Here is a 15506-nt window from a genome sequence, read left to right on the forward strand (position 1 = left end):
CTGTCAAATTTGGAACAAAGGTAAATTTTGATAGATAATGAATTTACATTTATCTGGCGCTTGCACAACGGACCTCATGTTCCAGGCTTTCTATCTCTATTGTATGGAAAGCTATCTTCGCGACCTAGAACGGTTACGAGGTTCATCAAACCCCGCGCAGACGAGAAGCACTGCTCCATTATTCTTATCAAATTCCTTGTCCAAGTCCAAGGACTTTTGCTTGATGGTCTCTCGTAACGCCCTCCCTTTCAAAAGACCAGATGACCAGAGTTTCGAATGTGTGCGGCGTACGGTGGCGCTGGAAACAAGAACAGCTTGGGCTCGTTCCATGCGGTTCATTGAATTGCAAGTCGGACATCGGTTCTTGCGTCATTTACTTGCCACAAGACAGCTGGCACCTGCAGAGAAGTGCATCTGTGCGTCCCAGTTCCGCGTCGAAAGCGTGCCGGCAGTTGGTACTTTTCCTGATGATAATCATCTTCAGTGACAATGTGGCGAATGTAGTAAATAGAATAGAACACACTTTCACATGCGCGAAGATCGTGACTGAAGACGTCTCTGGAACCCCTTGAAAGGCTACTGCAAGGACAAACATTTCTAAACACGATTACGGCATACAGCAGCAGCAGCAAACCGGCCGCACACAATCTTCGCGCGTATGTGACCCACTAATGGCACGCGTTCGATGGCGTATCACACATTATGTACTTTCTTTTCGATTTCAAAACGCTTCTCGCGACTATTACTGCAAGCGAATGCGCCGTTCAGCATCGTTATGTGTTCAGCGCCTCACGATGAGATGGCTTCTTGTCCACACATTAGCCAGTGCACTAGTTTTTTTAGAGAAGCAATATTTGCACTCACTTTTATACAACCCGGCAGACTTAGGGCACCAACAAAGCGAGAGTAAAAAGAAAACGAAACTCGGCAATGATTATGTGTTTTGCGAGCAACGCGATGTAACGCATACTATGAAACCATCAGCTGCTATACAGCGCCGTACAAGTCTAGCGGGGCACTCTACTCTGGCCGATGATAATGTGTCTCCCTTTCTGCAACTGATAAGGGGGCGACCAGCCGTGGGTCCTCACACGGCGCTGGAACCAGCCCAACGCCGGCCGGGCTGTTTCAATACGTCCAACGGCCTCGTAGCGAGCGGTTGCGCGATTCCGCAGATTCCGCAGTCCATTTAAAAGCCACGCCACGACCGGTCGCGCACCGGTAGTAGTTGGTTGTTGTTCTGTGGGAAGTGTGTGTGCAAGTCAGTTGTGGTAACATTGAAGTGAACACATCTCGCACTGCCATTGAAGCGAAAATCACATAGAAATAACCCAAATTCCCAAACTGTGCGAAACTCCGGGACCAAAGTCTAATGATTAGTGAGTCAAGGTGATAGCACATTGCGCCGCTGCTGATCGCCCAAAGTGTGATAAGTTTAGCGTACCAGATACACACAACCACACGGCAATAAATCTTGACAGAGTGCTTACACTGATCGATCACCGCGCGGTAATGACAGGAGGAGCATTTCTCTGAAGCAAGGTAAGTTCGAGTACCAGTTTGAAATTTCGCTCAGCAATTTAGCATCATGTGAACCAAACGTGACAGAGTGCGCGTGTGCTGTTGCACAAAGTAAAGGATATGCCTATTGTTTTTACCCCACGTTCCGAGTGTCCAGCGTGTTTACGGTACTTGTGTGTTTCTTGGTTGTAACTGATAATACAGTCGATAGACGACGAACCTACGCGGGCTTATCGGAGTGCTTTATGGGAATCGTACCTAGAAGGAGAATCTGGTTGAAACTAGTTACAGCCGGCAGAAATACGGCAGTTTTGTGGTCAAATTTTTGCGCGAACATTCATGCCAATTCATCTGCCTTCCTTATCAGTGTTTCTCAAGAGCCAGACTCCAGTGCAAATATTACCGGCTTGGAGCACATCCGCACCATGATCGGACAATTTATTACGCAGAAGGCATTTACAGTGTTTGGTGTCTGCGTAAACAGTACGCGTGAAACCATTACTACTCGTTTGAGTTGGAAAAAAATCGATCATAAATTGATCACCGTCACTGCGTGCGCACCGTTCGACCAGTATCGGTAGCAAGTCGGTAAAGTAAATTAAGCAGTGAAGTGAATAGATTGATATCCCACTAACTTCATCAGCGCCAAACCAAGGCACGTTTCCTTGTACGGTGAGGGGTAGTGATCGCATCGGAGTAGTAGTTTCAATGTCTCTCTGTAGCTGATTTAGAGTAACGCACGCAGCAGGCAGGCGTGCGATCGTGTCCACATGTCACGAGAAGCAGGCCTGAAGTACACATTCAAACAAAGCTTGTCGGATTTCCGTTATTAGCGAGACACAGCTGAGCTGTGATTGGACGTGCGATCGATTTTAAAATCAGAGTTAACTCACTCGATCAAACGACCCTTCGGTCCAGTACCCTTTACAAGTGTACTGCCACTCTGGAGTGGGATGTGAATGAAACGAACGAACTTGCGGCGTTCAAGGAAATACATTGCCAAAACAAACCCTCCAAAAGCTACTCCCAAGGACGTTCGTTTACAGCCGGCTTATCGTCGCCTTGTTGTGGGCTGGCCTGATGGGCTGACCTTTTCCTCCCGACGAGGGAGAGGTTATCTGCCCCAGAAAACCGGACATTGGCACCAAGATTGCGCGAAACCTGAGGAGAAATACCGGCAATAACAATTAAATCTAAAATCAAAGAAAGAAAATGCGCATTGGAAGTGGATTGAGGAACGAGGAAACGCGCGTTCACTACTCCAGATGAAGAGGATTACCTCTAACCGTCCTCTCCCCATAAACCGTCTGCTCGTCATGACCTTCAGGCAATTAGTAACAAACGGCGCTGACACTATAGCCGCATTAAGCAGGAAGTTCAGCCAACTTGCCCCATCCCGGCGACATAATCACACCTTCTTTGACCCCGCGTGCAATCACACTTACATGCCCTTCCTCTTTGTACGCGGGATCTTGTGCGGAAAACGATGCATCACTCTCTCGGCTCTGTAAGCGAGCGCCGGAAGAAGAAAGCAAGAAGAACCGATTGAAGAATAATGAGCGTCAACAGCAATTTATCGCGCGCCGCTCAACCGTCTAGGGTGGGTTTGGCTTTTCCTCCCACCCGTACCGGGCCGGTTTTTGCACCGGTTCAAACGGCATCAGTTGTAAGTGTACTCGGGGACCGGGTATGATTGAACAAGTGAGTGAGCGCAGTGTGCAATTGCAACGCTTTAAATCGTTTGATGCATGCTGTTGCAGTATCAGCTCTCTCGTTTATAAAACAGAAGCGCAGACAATTACTCATTTATGCAGGAGCAAAACAGAAAAAAAGCGTTTTCATCATCGTTTTTTTGCAACTTTGTTTGTTGCGCTCTTGCTGGACGGTAAACGGTGCTCCTGGGAAAGCTATGGGAGCTTTTTCAAAAATCGTGCATAATCATCGTTCAAAGGAGATGATGGATGTGTGGCGTTCATTAGTGAGTCATTTACACAGTCGCATTCAAGTAGAATTTCAACAGCTCTTTGGACCAGGGGTTTGCAAAGTCGGGTCTGTGGGCTAGTTGTTAGTTAAATCTGCATCGAACCCGTGGCAAAGTTTTGCCATTTGATTTGGATGAATGTAAAAATCGGAACAAAACGAGCATATATTAAATTGTAATTTTCCAGATTTGAAGCTGATGAAAGCAGTTCTCATTAATGAGACAATATTTCTGTTTCCAAGTAGTCTATAATAATAACAAATATAACAACAAAACTTAATAACAATTGAAATAAAGTCTTAGCTTATCTTAAGGTCGCTTTAGACCTTGAGTGAAAGTGAACTTAAGTGAATTTAAAATAAATAATTATCAGAATATGGCTTATCGTACACCAAAAGAAAGGATATTCAATTCTCAAACTATTTAGCTCGTAAAACATATTGAAATAATAAATTAAATATATTTACTTGTGATTCTTCGCTGACAATTTTTTTTTCACGGTTAATAAAGCGGGGAATCACAAGGAAATGCATTTAACTTTTCAATACAATATTTTTTGTATTTGTAACTATCTTTGTCTAGATAGGGGAATTGAATATCCTTTATTTTGGTGTACTATAAGCCAAATTTTGATGAAAATTTATTGAAATGTAGCAGAAACCCCCAAAATCCCCCTTTAAATTTCACTGGTGCTCTAACGCGGGCTTTAGAGAAAAAATGTTTAAAGGCGTGAAGAGAAATTTAAAAGTCCATGCTTTTGTAATTATTTAAATTAAAACATTAAATGCTATGTACTTAAAAGCTCACACACATTCTAGCGACATTGTGAAGCTCTTTACTGATTTTTAAAATAAAATAATGAAACGAAATGATTTCTTCATTGGCTAAGCAAGAGGCAAGTAAAAGGCCCTTTGTTGAACGTTTGATGATCCCTGCATTAGACTGTCTGGCGAGTGTGGTCAACCACACTTTTTATATCATTATAAAGTGCAATACCAAAAAAAACCTAGTATGATCTTTCCCTTTTGAGCAATGTTACGAACACCAAACAAAAAGCATGAACATTCTCGGTGCAAATCTTGTGGAATCTTCCTGGGGTAGCATTTAAGTGGATTAGGGAGCAAAAACCAGCAGAACGACTCATCCTCTGTACCGGGGGTGTTCGGTCAAATGAAAGGCACTTCGTATAGACGAGATCGACAACGATCTTTCCGTTCTATCGTGACAGTGTTTCGTCAAAGGTCCCACCAGGACACGATATATGATCGTGCCGCCGTGATTCAACGTTGCTGATAACCGCCCCGTTGGTCGAATGTCCACACCGTGATTCGAAAGATAATGCATCACCGTGCACAGGTCGGATGTGCCAACATTGTTAACCGGGAAGGGTCTCTCACTTCCCATAGAAGATTCAGATATCCCTAGGGTTCATCTGACTCAAGGTGAACCGTTCCTGTCCGGTCCCTTCCCCATCCGTACGCTAGAACACCACCAACAACAACGAAAACAACAGTTACCGGTAAAAAGAAGGAACACGCTGCTACCGTGCGCAAGTGATTAAGCATAATCGTGACAGAGCGCTCACTTTTATCAAATCGGTCAGCTCGAACTGCCGCAGAACAATGACGGCGTTGTGGTGGCCCATACATACGGCAACAAGAAAAACGTGACCTGATTCCTTAATGTTTGCGCCACCACGGGAACGTCCAAGCTTCTTCGCTGGCGTGATCCATTCCGCGTTTCCCCCAAACGAATGTTTGATAACTGTAGTCCCTTCTACATCGAACATCACCTTAAGAAGCTTCCTTCCGTACAATACGCTGTCCGACCTGCATGCAAGGTTGATCAACCGTCAACACAGTTAGGCAAATTAGACACCCGTCTAAACTTTCCATAAAACTGTTGGCCCTTTTATGTTGGGACTTTTCCTGCCCTTCCGAAGGGATCACAGCTGTTCTCGGAGCGCTGCTATCAACGAGTTATGTCTGCGGCCGGCAGCCATCGTACCGGTGATAAGCATAACAGCCGGCTTCGAGCGGCTACTAGAAAAAACTAGTATTTGCCGCCGAAGGGCCATTACGCAGGGCCACGTTGTTTACAATCGCGGCACCAAACCCGAGTAATTGTGAAGCAACATTGCTGTAACAAGACGTTCCGTTGGCAAGAGCGACAGAGGGTGGACAGAAGAAGAGTGAGTAGGTGTTTACCATCCGTGCCACTTGTGGTCCGACTTGTTTTCGTCGTTTGATGATGATTCATCGGAACAGTCAAATTGATAAAAGAGATTTAGAATCAACGAACAATTGCTTCTGTGTGTGCATAAGTTTGCGATATTTGTGGATAGTTTACGCAAAGGAAGAACAAAAAAAAAATATTTGAATTCAACCGTTGAATTCAACAATTCTATCCCATGTTGATCACGATCGCGAAGCGTACGATACCTCACAAACAACGTTTTACAGTTGTCGGCTTTTAAGATCGGACACGCCATCTACAAAATGTGCAAACATAAAAAGTTCTCAAAAAGAAATTGTATATCTATGTGTGCTGGAACTATATTTATGTAAATTATTTATTTATGTTTATATACAGTGGCTCACTTGATGCTACAGCTGCATATAATTTGTTAATTATAATTACTCATACTGTCTTTTTCATAAGGCAGCCTTCTCCTTTTTATGAAAATTATGTATCCTTTGTATCTGTCAATTCATGTAATGATCCATTCAACTCAAAATAGGTTATGAAGAATGAATTTGGCCATTCTTTAGTATTACAAAATACATATCTCCAAAGTCACGATGAATAGATTATGAAACAATAGAAAAGGATTTCAAATTATTCATTTCTCTAAACATCTTGTTCGCCAGATGGCGTTGGCCACAAACCGAGTGTAGGACATGGGATAATTAACCATTAGTTCATTTTGTCTTTTACTGTAATGCATTTTACGATAGCTTGAGAAGCCATTGATCCTTGTTGCTCATGAAGACTAAATAATTACCTCATAGGGTATATATTTGGCCTTGTATTCATAGGTTTGTAGTCATAAGTGTTTTGTACACTTTGACTAAAATATAACACACCAAGTACGATAAGATAAGATGCATTTTTAAAATTGATTGGAAATCGATGCTCAGAAAGAATATCTATAGAATAGTGTAAATATTTTCAATCTAGCTTGAGAACTGGTCAAGATATTTGCAAAAAAATTGCGAAAAAATCAGAGTAGATCATCAACAGATAGAGAGTACCATCGATTTAGTGAACCACTGTGTATGTATTGCTGGAGTCACTTTATTCAGTTTGCTGAAAATGATGGATCGTTATTCAAGCCCCAGTTATCACATAAATTGCTAGTTAACATCAGACTCTCCTTAAATGTGCAATACACCTCTAATGTGCATCGAGATCATGCTTTCAAATACTTTAAGTCTAATTGAAGCTCAAACAAAATTAAAGCAGCTTAACATCGGCTGCGATACCTCGGCTTAGTATTTACTAGACGTGCTCAATTCAGATGATATTTTGTAAATTTATGTTAAATAGGCTTGAGTTTCTTCCAACAAAAATGTTATTATGCTGAAGCCAAATCCCGAAACAATACTCAATCAATGTTTACTCGTTTGGGATTAGGTAGATCAGCCCCATCGAGCACTTCACTAAAGTTTTTTTTTAAGTTTGGAGAGTGCATTACCCAAAATCCAACGAAGTTTGTTTCAGTAATCGACAGAGTTTTTTTGTCCAAAATATTAACTAAATTTAAATTAAAAAAATATGGGAATGTTAGCAATGACATTAGAAAAGGCAGCCCGTATTGGAATATATCCAAGTGTTCGATCTTGCATGTCCATCACTGTACACTACGATCATAACATTTCCTAGCCATAATCCGGGACGACAATGCTATGCCCACAACTTCTTAACCCCCTCTCCATTCCTCGTGCTCAATCGCACGTTCTTCCTGTTGAGTGTGTGTATGTGTGTGTGGTTCTACTATTCCCACACGATCAGTACCGTTCACGCTGTACTACCGCAGCATCACAGGACGCGCGCGGGTTGCATATCGCTGGGAGACTTCGTCTTTAGGTCCCCCTTCGTTCGCCCTGCTGTAGGATTGACGATCTCTCATGGATAAAACGATCGCCTGGCGCTCAGCTCGAGCTCAGTATCGCAGTTCGGTTCTTGATCGCAAGATCGCGCGCACACGAGTCTCTCTCTTACTCTCTACAAGCCTTGTTGTTAGAACGCGAACGCTTCTTAGCAAAAGTGAGCGCAACCGGCAGTAGCAACACTTGCATATATCGTGCACAAACGAACCCCAACACTCCACGGACATCGAGTTTATAAACACAGACGGCGGCGTGTTGTGTGCACGTTTGTTGCCTTTTTAATTTCTTCCGCTTTTATTTAGCGCGCAACTAATCTCGTTTAGTGAAGCTGAGCTAGTTTAGGACTTGGGCCGCACTAGTGCTCGAGCAGTTGGAGTGGGCCACCGTGCTGTGCCTTGGCAAGTGGCCGGTTAGGAAGTAATTTAGAAACGTGTTTCCGTTGTTCGCGTTCGCGATCTTTATCGCCGGTTCGTTTGCCGCGCAGAAGACGCTACAACGTTTAGTGTCGTTTAGGGGTGCAAAACGCTCCCCCCACTCAATCCAGTTATTTGCTACGAAAGGACGCTTATCGTATCGTGTGGTGAGCGATTGGCAGTTTCATCACATTCGCCACCAAATGCCGATAATCGCAATTAATTAGTGGTGCCATTGTATAATCATAACGCGCTCGTCGCTTAATGCGCAAACTCTAATGCATTTATCGTGATTGATCGAGCACAAGCGCCTCCAACTGGGAACACGGGGGGTGGTGGTGGACCCGCAATTGCAAGCTGCCCAGGATCGTGACGAAGATTTCCCGATTGGCATATGTGTGTGTGTGTGTTGCTAATAAAAAGAACAAATAAACAATCATAGCGAAGCTCGCGCGCGCCTTCAGCCTTGTTACACCATCGATTATTTAAATCGTGCCTTGTCGTGAAGTGGAATCAGCAAGTTGTGACGTAAGGCGAATCTTGATGCAATCAATAATCGACCAGTGTCGATGAAAACTTGTAACCTCCTTCCTAACAAACATTAAAGAACAGATGCACTTTTCACACCCCAAAAAATGATCGGAGGAGCATAAGGGCAATGTTCCAAAAATAAATATACCACCCCCTTATTATTTTTGGTGAAAATTCGCTCCAAACTGCATCACAATCACGAACTGCAGCGACCAAACGTGTGAGTGTGTCCGCTCCGCCTTTTTTTGTATCCCTTTTTGGCGTACGGCAAAACGACCGGAACCCCACGATCCAAGTCGTTAACCAAGAAACGACCTTGATCTTGGGAAAGTATCGTGTGCGCGCGCCCGACGAACGAAACATATCTGTACGGCTGGTACGCGGCTCCCCCGGCAGCTTGCGCGATCGTTGGCCCGACCAGCGAAGCAGACCTGTCCGCGCGTCCCACTTCTTGGCGAAAACCGGTGACCCGACAGGGGCTCTCGAATATACAAGAGCAAGTAGGAGCAAGAGCAAAGCAACAACAAAAAACCGATATTTCTACGCTCAAACTCACAACCGAAAGCAAAACGCAAAAGCGCGGATCGTTGTTAAAAAAACACAGCTAGATTCACCACGACCGGGTGCCGCGCCTACCCTGCGTGTACACTAGACCCCGGCGGCGACAAAAAATCGTAGATCGTAAGATCGTGCTCGCCCGGCACAAGCGCCGAGAACCAGTCACCTGTAGGCAGTCGTTTAGTGAACATCACATGCGAACCACCTCTCGATCGCGATCGATCAAACGTGAATCGCGTGCGTAGATCAATAATAGAAGAGAGAAAGAGAGAGAGAGAAAAGTAACAAAAACGAGTGAAACTGGGGTGCGTGAACATTGAAACTGGGTTTTCCTTCTTGTGAGCGATACATACACAAGATAAATACGTTGGAAAACACGTGCGAGAGAAGTATTTGATTCTGCTGCGTTTGAGCCAAGTCAACTCTTGTCAAGACAGTCCCAGAGTCCCAGGGGAGTGGTGCATTAAGTTTAGGGTTTGAATCGACAACAACCCTTCCCCAAACACTGACTACACGAGCGATGGATCTGCTACCGGTGGGCCGGTTTGGCCCGAAGGCACTGACGGAGAAACTGGGCACCATCACGCGGATGCTGCCGGACGGTTCGGTCGGGTTCCTTCGGGGCACCTGCCGCAAAGACTCGTCCGCTAACGATGATGATGCCGACGACGTCCTGGCGATCGCTCACGGCCACCGTCACCGTCACCACCACCACCACCATGCTGAAGGAGACGACAGGGTGCCGCGTGGTGCCGAGGACGGTGAGGACGAAATCGACCTGAGCCGGTTCGCGAGCGAGAAAGAGGCCCGTGCGTACTTCAAGCGAAAGTTGGCCATCTTCGAGGCGTCGATGATGACGCCGGTCGCCGCCAACAGACGGCTGGCGGTGAGGAAGCTGGAGCTGGAGGGCGGTTTCGGTGAGCCGTACGGGTCGTCGGTCGGCGACAGCGTCGGTCCTATGATAGACGAGCTGGATTGTATCCCGCCCAGACAGCTGCTAATGTACTTGGTGAGGTATGTACTGGCAAACAGGACGGGAATGTCAAGCCGGGAATGAGGTGGTCAGTACCGATCGGGTGACCATGAAAAGTCATCACCAGAGGGTAATTGCCGTAATCGTCATCACACAAAAGGGTGGGATAGGCAATGTCATTGGGAAGTGTGTTGTGTATTCTTGGTTAGAACTATCGCGAGAGAGAGAGAGAGTATGTGTCAGGTGAAGGTGCTTTCCATTTGATGCGGGAATTGATGCAGTGTGTGCGTCGTTTCCTGGTGGAGGAGAGACTGTGTTGTAAACGCACTCATTGCCCGCTTGGCGATGAAATGCATGATTAGAATGACTTTCCGAGATGATCAGCATCGGTTGAGGGGGATTGCAAGGAACTGTACAAAGAAGACGCAACCAGTACACGCTGGGTATTTTCCGTGCTTTGTTGGGAGCAGCAGTCGTGTCGTGCGATTGAAAGTAAATGACTGATTAGTAAGGAAACGCTAATGGGGTGAAAGATTAATGCATCGTTTTCTTCCTCCCTTGAAGTGTATTTTGTCCTCGGTTGTTCTCCTGCGTTGTGTAGCTTAACCATTCTCCTGTCGATATAAATACCGAAAGTGTCGTGATACTCTGAAAAATGCATTTCAATGTTCCGGAGGAGCAGCATAAAGAATGAATGGAAGAATGAAAATTAGCTAGAGAGAAAGAGAGAGATAGCTCCGCTCGATGTATTCATGCTGTTGTGCTTTGCTTCACCCCACCTCGCAAGCATCGAAGTGAGCGCATGTGCGATAGGCGCGTAGATACTTTAGCGCGTTGTACGGCTGGTTATACAACGGGCTCGTTGGTCTAGGGGTATGATTTTCGCTTAGGGTGCGAGAGGTCCCGGGTTCAAATCCCGGACGAGCCCACCTCCGAGAAACATTTTTGCCTTTTTACTTGGCACTGGTTTTCCCTCTCTTTTTGTTTATGAAATTAACACCTCCACCTTACGTTTCTTTTCCGATGTTAGCGCATTTTGTTGACCGGTTGTTGAAAATTGTATTTTTACGCGTTTGCAATGACTTAACTCGCCTCTGCAATCAACAACCGCCAGCGAACCGTGAACCGAATTGCTTACGAATGCTGTTTTTCCGGCATTTTACGAGCATGGGAGCTAAAGGTTTTTGGACCGAAGAATATACATCATTTGATGAAATTATCCACCCGATGGTAGAATACGATACGGCTTGGCATTATTAATTCTTGTGTACTATTCGGTCAACCGTACAAAAACGGAACTAGCTGGATCAATGTTTAGAACTAAAATGTTGCAATGACGTCTTTCGGTGGATTTCACAGATCACATGTTTTCGAACGAAATTAAGTATTATCGTACTGCGAAAGTTCCCGAAAACCATAAACAAACCAACACGCTGTCCGTGTCCTCTTCCTTCCCTTCTTGATCCATTCTGTGGATGGAATTTAATGAGTGATGGAATTTTATTTAGAACCTCCCAAACCGTGGCAAAGCAAACAGCAGCAATAAAAGTGTTTTTAAGTAGCACTTTGGCAGAGAGATTTGGCTTTGTTTGTTTTGAGTTTTTGGCGAAATGTAGGAATGCGTCCAGAAATCTACCCTTAACCGGATTCTGGCGAACCAGGAATTGGGTGAAGGGAGAAAACTGGTGTAACGACGACAGCCAGAAACGACGCAAAAAGAATTATGTAAATGTGGGGACCTGATATCTAGACCACGCTAATCCCGTCCAGGTTTTGTTGTTCGGGCGTTGTTTTTCTTTCAATGTTTGGGTGCGATCATTAACCTTTGCCGGCGCCAAGGCGCGATCGGTGAGTAATGGTTTAGATTTCCCCAGGGATCTGCAGTGTTGTGGATTGTGTTGAAATGATTCTGCGATTTGAAATTAACAAACGATCTCTCACAAGTCACTTAAAACAATGCTAACGACAGTGGAATTAAAGCGGTACCATTCATCCGATGTTAGGCTGTTTAGTGTCTATGATTAAGTGAATTAATTTATGTGGGTGATGTTTTTACCGCAAGAATCTTTTTTTTAATTCATTTATGATGTTTGTCTCACACCTTTTTTGTGGGGCGGGTGTTTTGTCGATTTTTGTTTCGTGCCACTTAACTCGTGGAATGGATAAACAACCAAGTGGGCGCAGATCTTTTTTGTTGTGCTTTGTGTCCCGGTTGGAGAATCGTTGTCGTTCAGCTCGAGACGCAATAAGTTGCTCCCGAGCCTTTCCCACCGGTCAAGAGCATTGCCTTAGTCATTCCGGGATACTTTATTCAAATTGTGTTTGTGCTTTTTGTGCCTCTCCTCCTGTCAAGGGAAGCTTTTTGTTCGTATTCATTTTTAAACTTTAAACTTTGTGACGAGTCATTGATCATTGGACCGAAAGGTCCTCGGTCCGGGGAATGAGCAGGGGCTGTTGAGAAACAGTAGTTCTTATTGTTTTTTTTTCTAACCCCCATCTTCTGTCGAAGTTGAATATCTTCCTTGGTAGGACTTTGGAGCAGCTACACGTGGCGCCACCGCTTGACCACTTGATTTCCGTGGAACTTTTCGCACCGCATCGCGTAAACAACACACACGGGAATTCGTTCAGTTTTGGAGGTCATCTGGCGTGTTCTGATGACTCCGGGCGATGCACAGTGGCGAAGGGTTTCAGATCGAAATGAACGATAGACACACGAAACCGTAGTAGCAATAACAGACTAAAAATTAAAACAAAAAATCCCTCTGTCTCTGTTCCCTTTTTGCTTTTTGCCTGCCCCCGATCGCTCGAATCCGCTCGATCGCTTCCGTCTTTGATGAATAAAATTTATGACCACGTTTCGTTTAGAATAGAACGCCACACACGCTATCCGGGGTCTCGGGGGGTTCTCTGCGTCGTGCCGCCTTACCGTTACATCGTTTAAAGCGCACTTGACTTATTCTAGAATAGATTCTAATCCAATCGCATTCTATCGATCACTCGATCGTGACCGTTCGATCAGGACCTGGGAAGCGGGAAACAGTGAAAGGGGTATGGGCAAACTTCACTTGCCGCAGTTTTATCTCCCAACCTGTGTGTTCCCGAGGTACAATGATTTCCCGATCCAGTAACGGTACCGCCATATGCCCGAACGATCGTTAATCAAAAATTCATCCGCGGAAGAAATGCACCCCGATCCGATCCGAGTGCATCGATACCACCTCCCCGCACCACCGACCAGGCGATGGTTTTAAAAAGCCGCCGCACTTGCCGCCAGACGCGCGAGGGTCCGTTACGGAAGCGGAATGCGAGATGTAAATTACAGTTACAGCAAGTGTGGGGCCTGGTCGCCCGCAACCTTGAAGGATATCTTGCCAGATCGCTCGCCTCCAGTTGAGCGGACACATCCACATGAACAAAAACAACAACACAGAAAAAAACACCCGCGCCCTCGGGGCACACACGCGAGTACGTGCCGTGTGTGCGCGGCGCGCGCACGCTCGCGCTTGGATCTTTCTTCCGAATTTGCGCGCGCGCCCGTTCGTTGTCGTCCCAACCGCGGTGTGTGGTAGGGTTTAGCGAGACCTCGACAAGGGGCACGAGCTCGTAAAAATAAATTGCCTGCCAGCCTACCCAATGGTCCATGTGCGATCACAGGGCGGTCCTTGCATGGCTGGATGGGATGCAATGGAACGATCCGAAGTGTGTGGAGACGGCTCTCGGTGCACTTTTGCAGTCGTACCTTGAACTATTTTTAACCCTAATTACCATCCCGAAATTGGTGGTATTTTGCTGACGCTTGCAGATTGCTCTAGAAACTAAACGTGTATGATTTGCTAGCGTAAGTTCGAATAGTTTGATCTTTCTACAGCCCCATTGTCTATTATTTGTTACCCATCTAACCACTCGGAACCTGAGGTGCGGAAGCAGCAGAACGGTGCCACCCTGTGGATGGGCCGATCAAAAACGGAGCTTAATAAAAACAGCTTTAAATACCGCTTGAAACCGGTTCCGAAGCCAGATTGATTGCATGCATCTCGCGTACGAACGCACTACTCTAGCCGTCTTCCGTACACACATCCTTACGGCACACCGGCACGCCATTGCATTTGGCGTACGCTACACACAGCTTGACGCACGCTTACCGGTCGGCCGACGATCGAGATCTTCCGGTCGTGACCTAGGTCATAACCCCTTCTAGGTTTCTAAAACAGGTGGGGATCATGAATCACAAACTGATGGATTCGGTGAAACCAGACAGGTCTCTCCCCACCCCACCGTCCTCACTGTTCCGGTCGCAGTGCGTGTTTTGTGAGCTCGGGGTGCAATCAAAAAATGGAATTCCCTTTTTGGTGGGGCCTATATTGCGTCACCTATATTGCGGACCACTCTAGTATACCTTTTCAGGCCGGAGTGGTCGAATATTGTGTGTAGTTCTGAATTAGCAAGCCGTTCACTTTCGTGCAATGGTCCGTCCGTTCGATGATCGATGTCATCTGTTTGATGGACACCCGTTCTCATGCAATGTAATGATTGATCCGAATAAATGTGAAGGTTTGGCGGATGGTCTGGTCAACGACACATGCTGCGGTAGCAGCATCATTAGACGGTGCAATTTTTTTCCCGGATATTGTGGTCAGGGGAGAACGGCGGAAGAGACTTTGTATTAGTGCAGCATTTATTCAAATGCATATTCGTTACATTAGGATTGTCGTCTGAATGTCCTTCGCAGGTGTACGTTGCTTAATTGCTCTTTTTTTCTTAATATACGGTCATACAAAAATGCTATTACGTCAAATCGTAAAAAGTATTTGGTTCTTTACTTTAGTTGAAATGCTATACTAATTCTGTCAAGTTTGGTTCACATTGATGCTGTTTGCTATGAATTTTTGAAACTGATATAAATTATTGATATTCCAAAACTAATACAACATTATTTCATATTATGAACAGCTCGCTTTAAGCGTAAACGAGAGAGAGGATCTCAACCAAGTAAGGCGAACGCGATCCTAAACAGGCTAAAAACACCGCGAGACATCTGCGTCAGCATGGATCTGCTAGTTCGCACTACTTGGGTATTCACAACGAAGCGCTTTAAGAATTTACTATTCATCCCAAGGTAATTTCGGGTCATGAAAGTGTTTCTATATCAGTTCATCACTGTATGTATGTCGTAGCAGTAGCTGCAAAAGCTTTTTCTCCAAACACAAATGTTGTAAAGTAGAGGTTTTGGAGGTAAAATTCGGAAGAATGCATGCATAACTGCCAAACTGTTGTCGACATTCAAAATGTTACCGGTTCAAATTACCGTTTCGCTGCATCTGTGGCTGTCAAACTTCGGCTTTGCCGTTTGGGCGATGTGGATCGCTCGACTTGGCGCTGTAAATACGCAAACGTCAAACCAACGATTTCGGATT

The 15506-nt window shown here is 45.3% G+C and overlaps 1 protein-coding gene and 1 non-coding gene across 4 annotated transcripts in view; both read left to right on the forward strand.

Annotated features, from left to right (window-relative positions):
• Positions 1–15506, forward strand: part of LOC1279310 (nocturnin) — a 20970-nt gene continuing 5464 nt past the window's right edge. For 2 of the 3 annotated variants that reach the window (XM_061661278.1, XM_061661279.1), the window contains exon 1: positions 6754–10130. In XM_061661278.1, the coding sequence (XP_061517262.1) occupies positions 9637–10130 (494 nt within the window). In that variant the 5' untranslated portion in view covers positions 6754–9636. Of the gene's footprint in view, positions 1543–6753; positions 10131–15042; positions 15209–15506 lie in introns of those variants that run through there. The other variant, XM_061661294.1, reaches the window with a different exon arrangement.
• Positions 10946–11017, forward strand: Trnap-agg (transfer RNA proline (anticodon AGG)). The gene has a single exon. It is a non-coding gene; the product is annotated as a tRNA-Pro (tRNA).

This window comes from Anopheles gambiae, chromosome 3 (assembly GCF_943734735.2).
Source record: "Anopheles gambiae chromosome 3, idAnoGambNW_F1_1, whole genome shotgun sequence".
Lineage (NCBI taxonomy): Eukaryota > Metazoa > Arthropoda > Insecta > Diptera > Culicidae > Anopheles > Anopheles gambiae.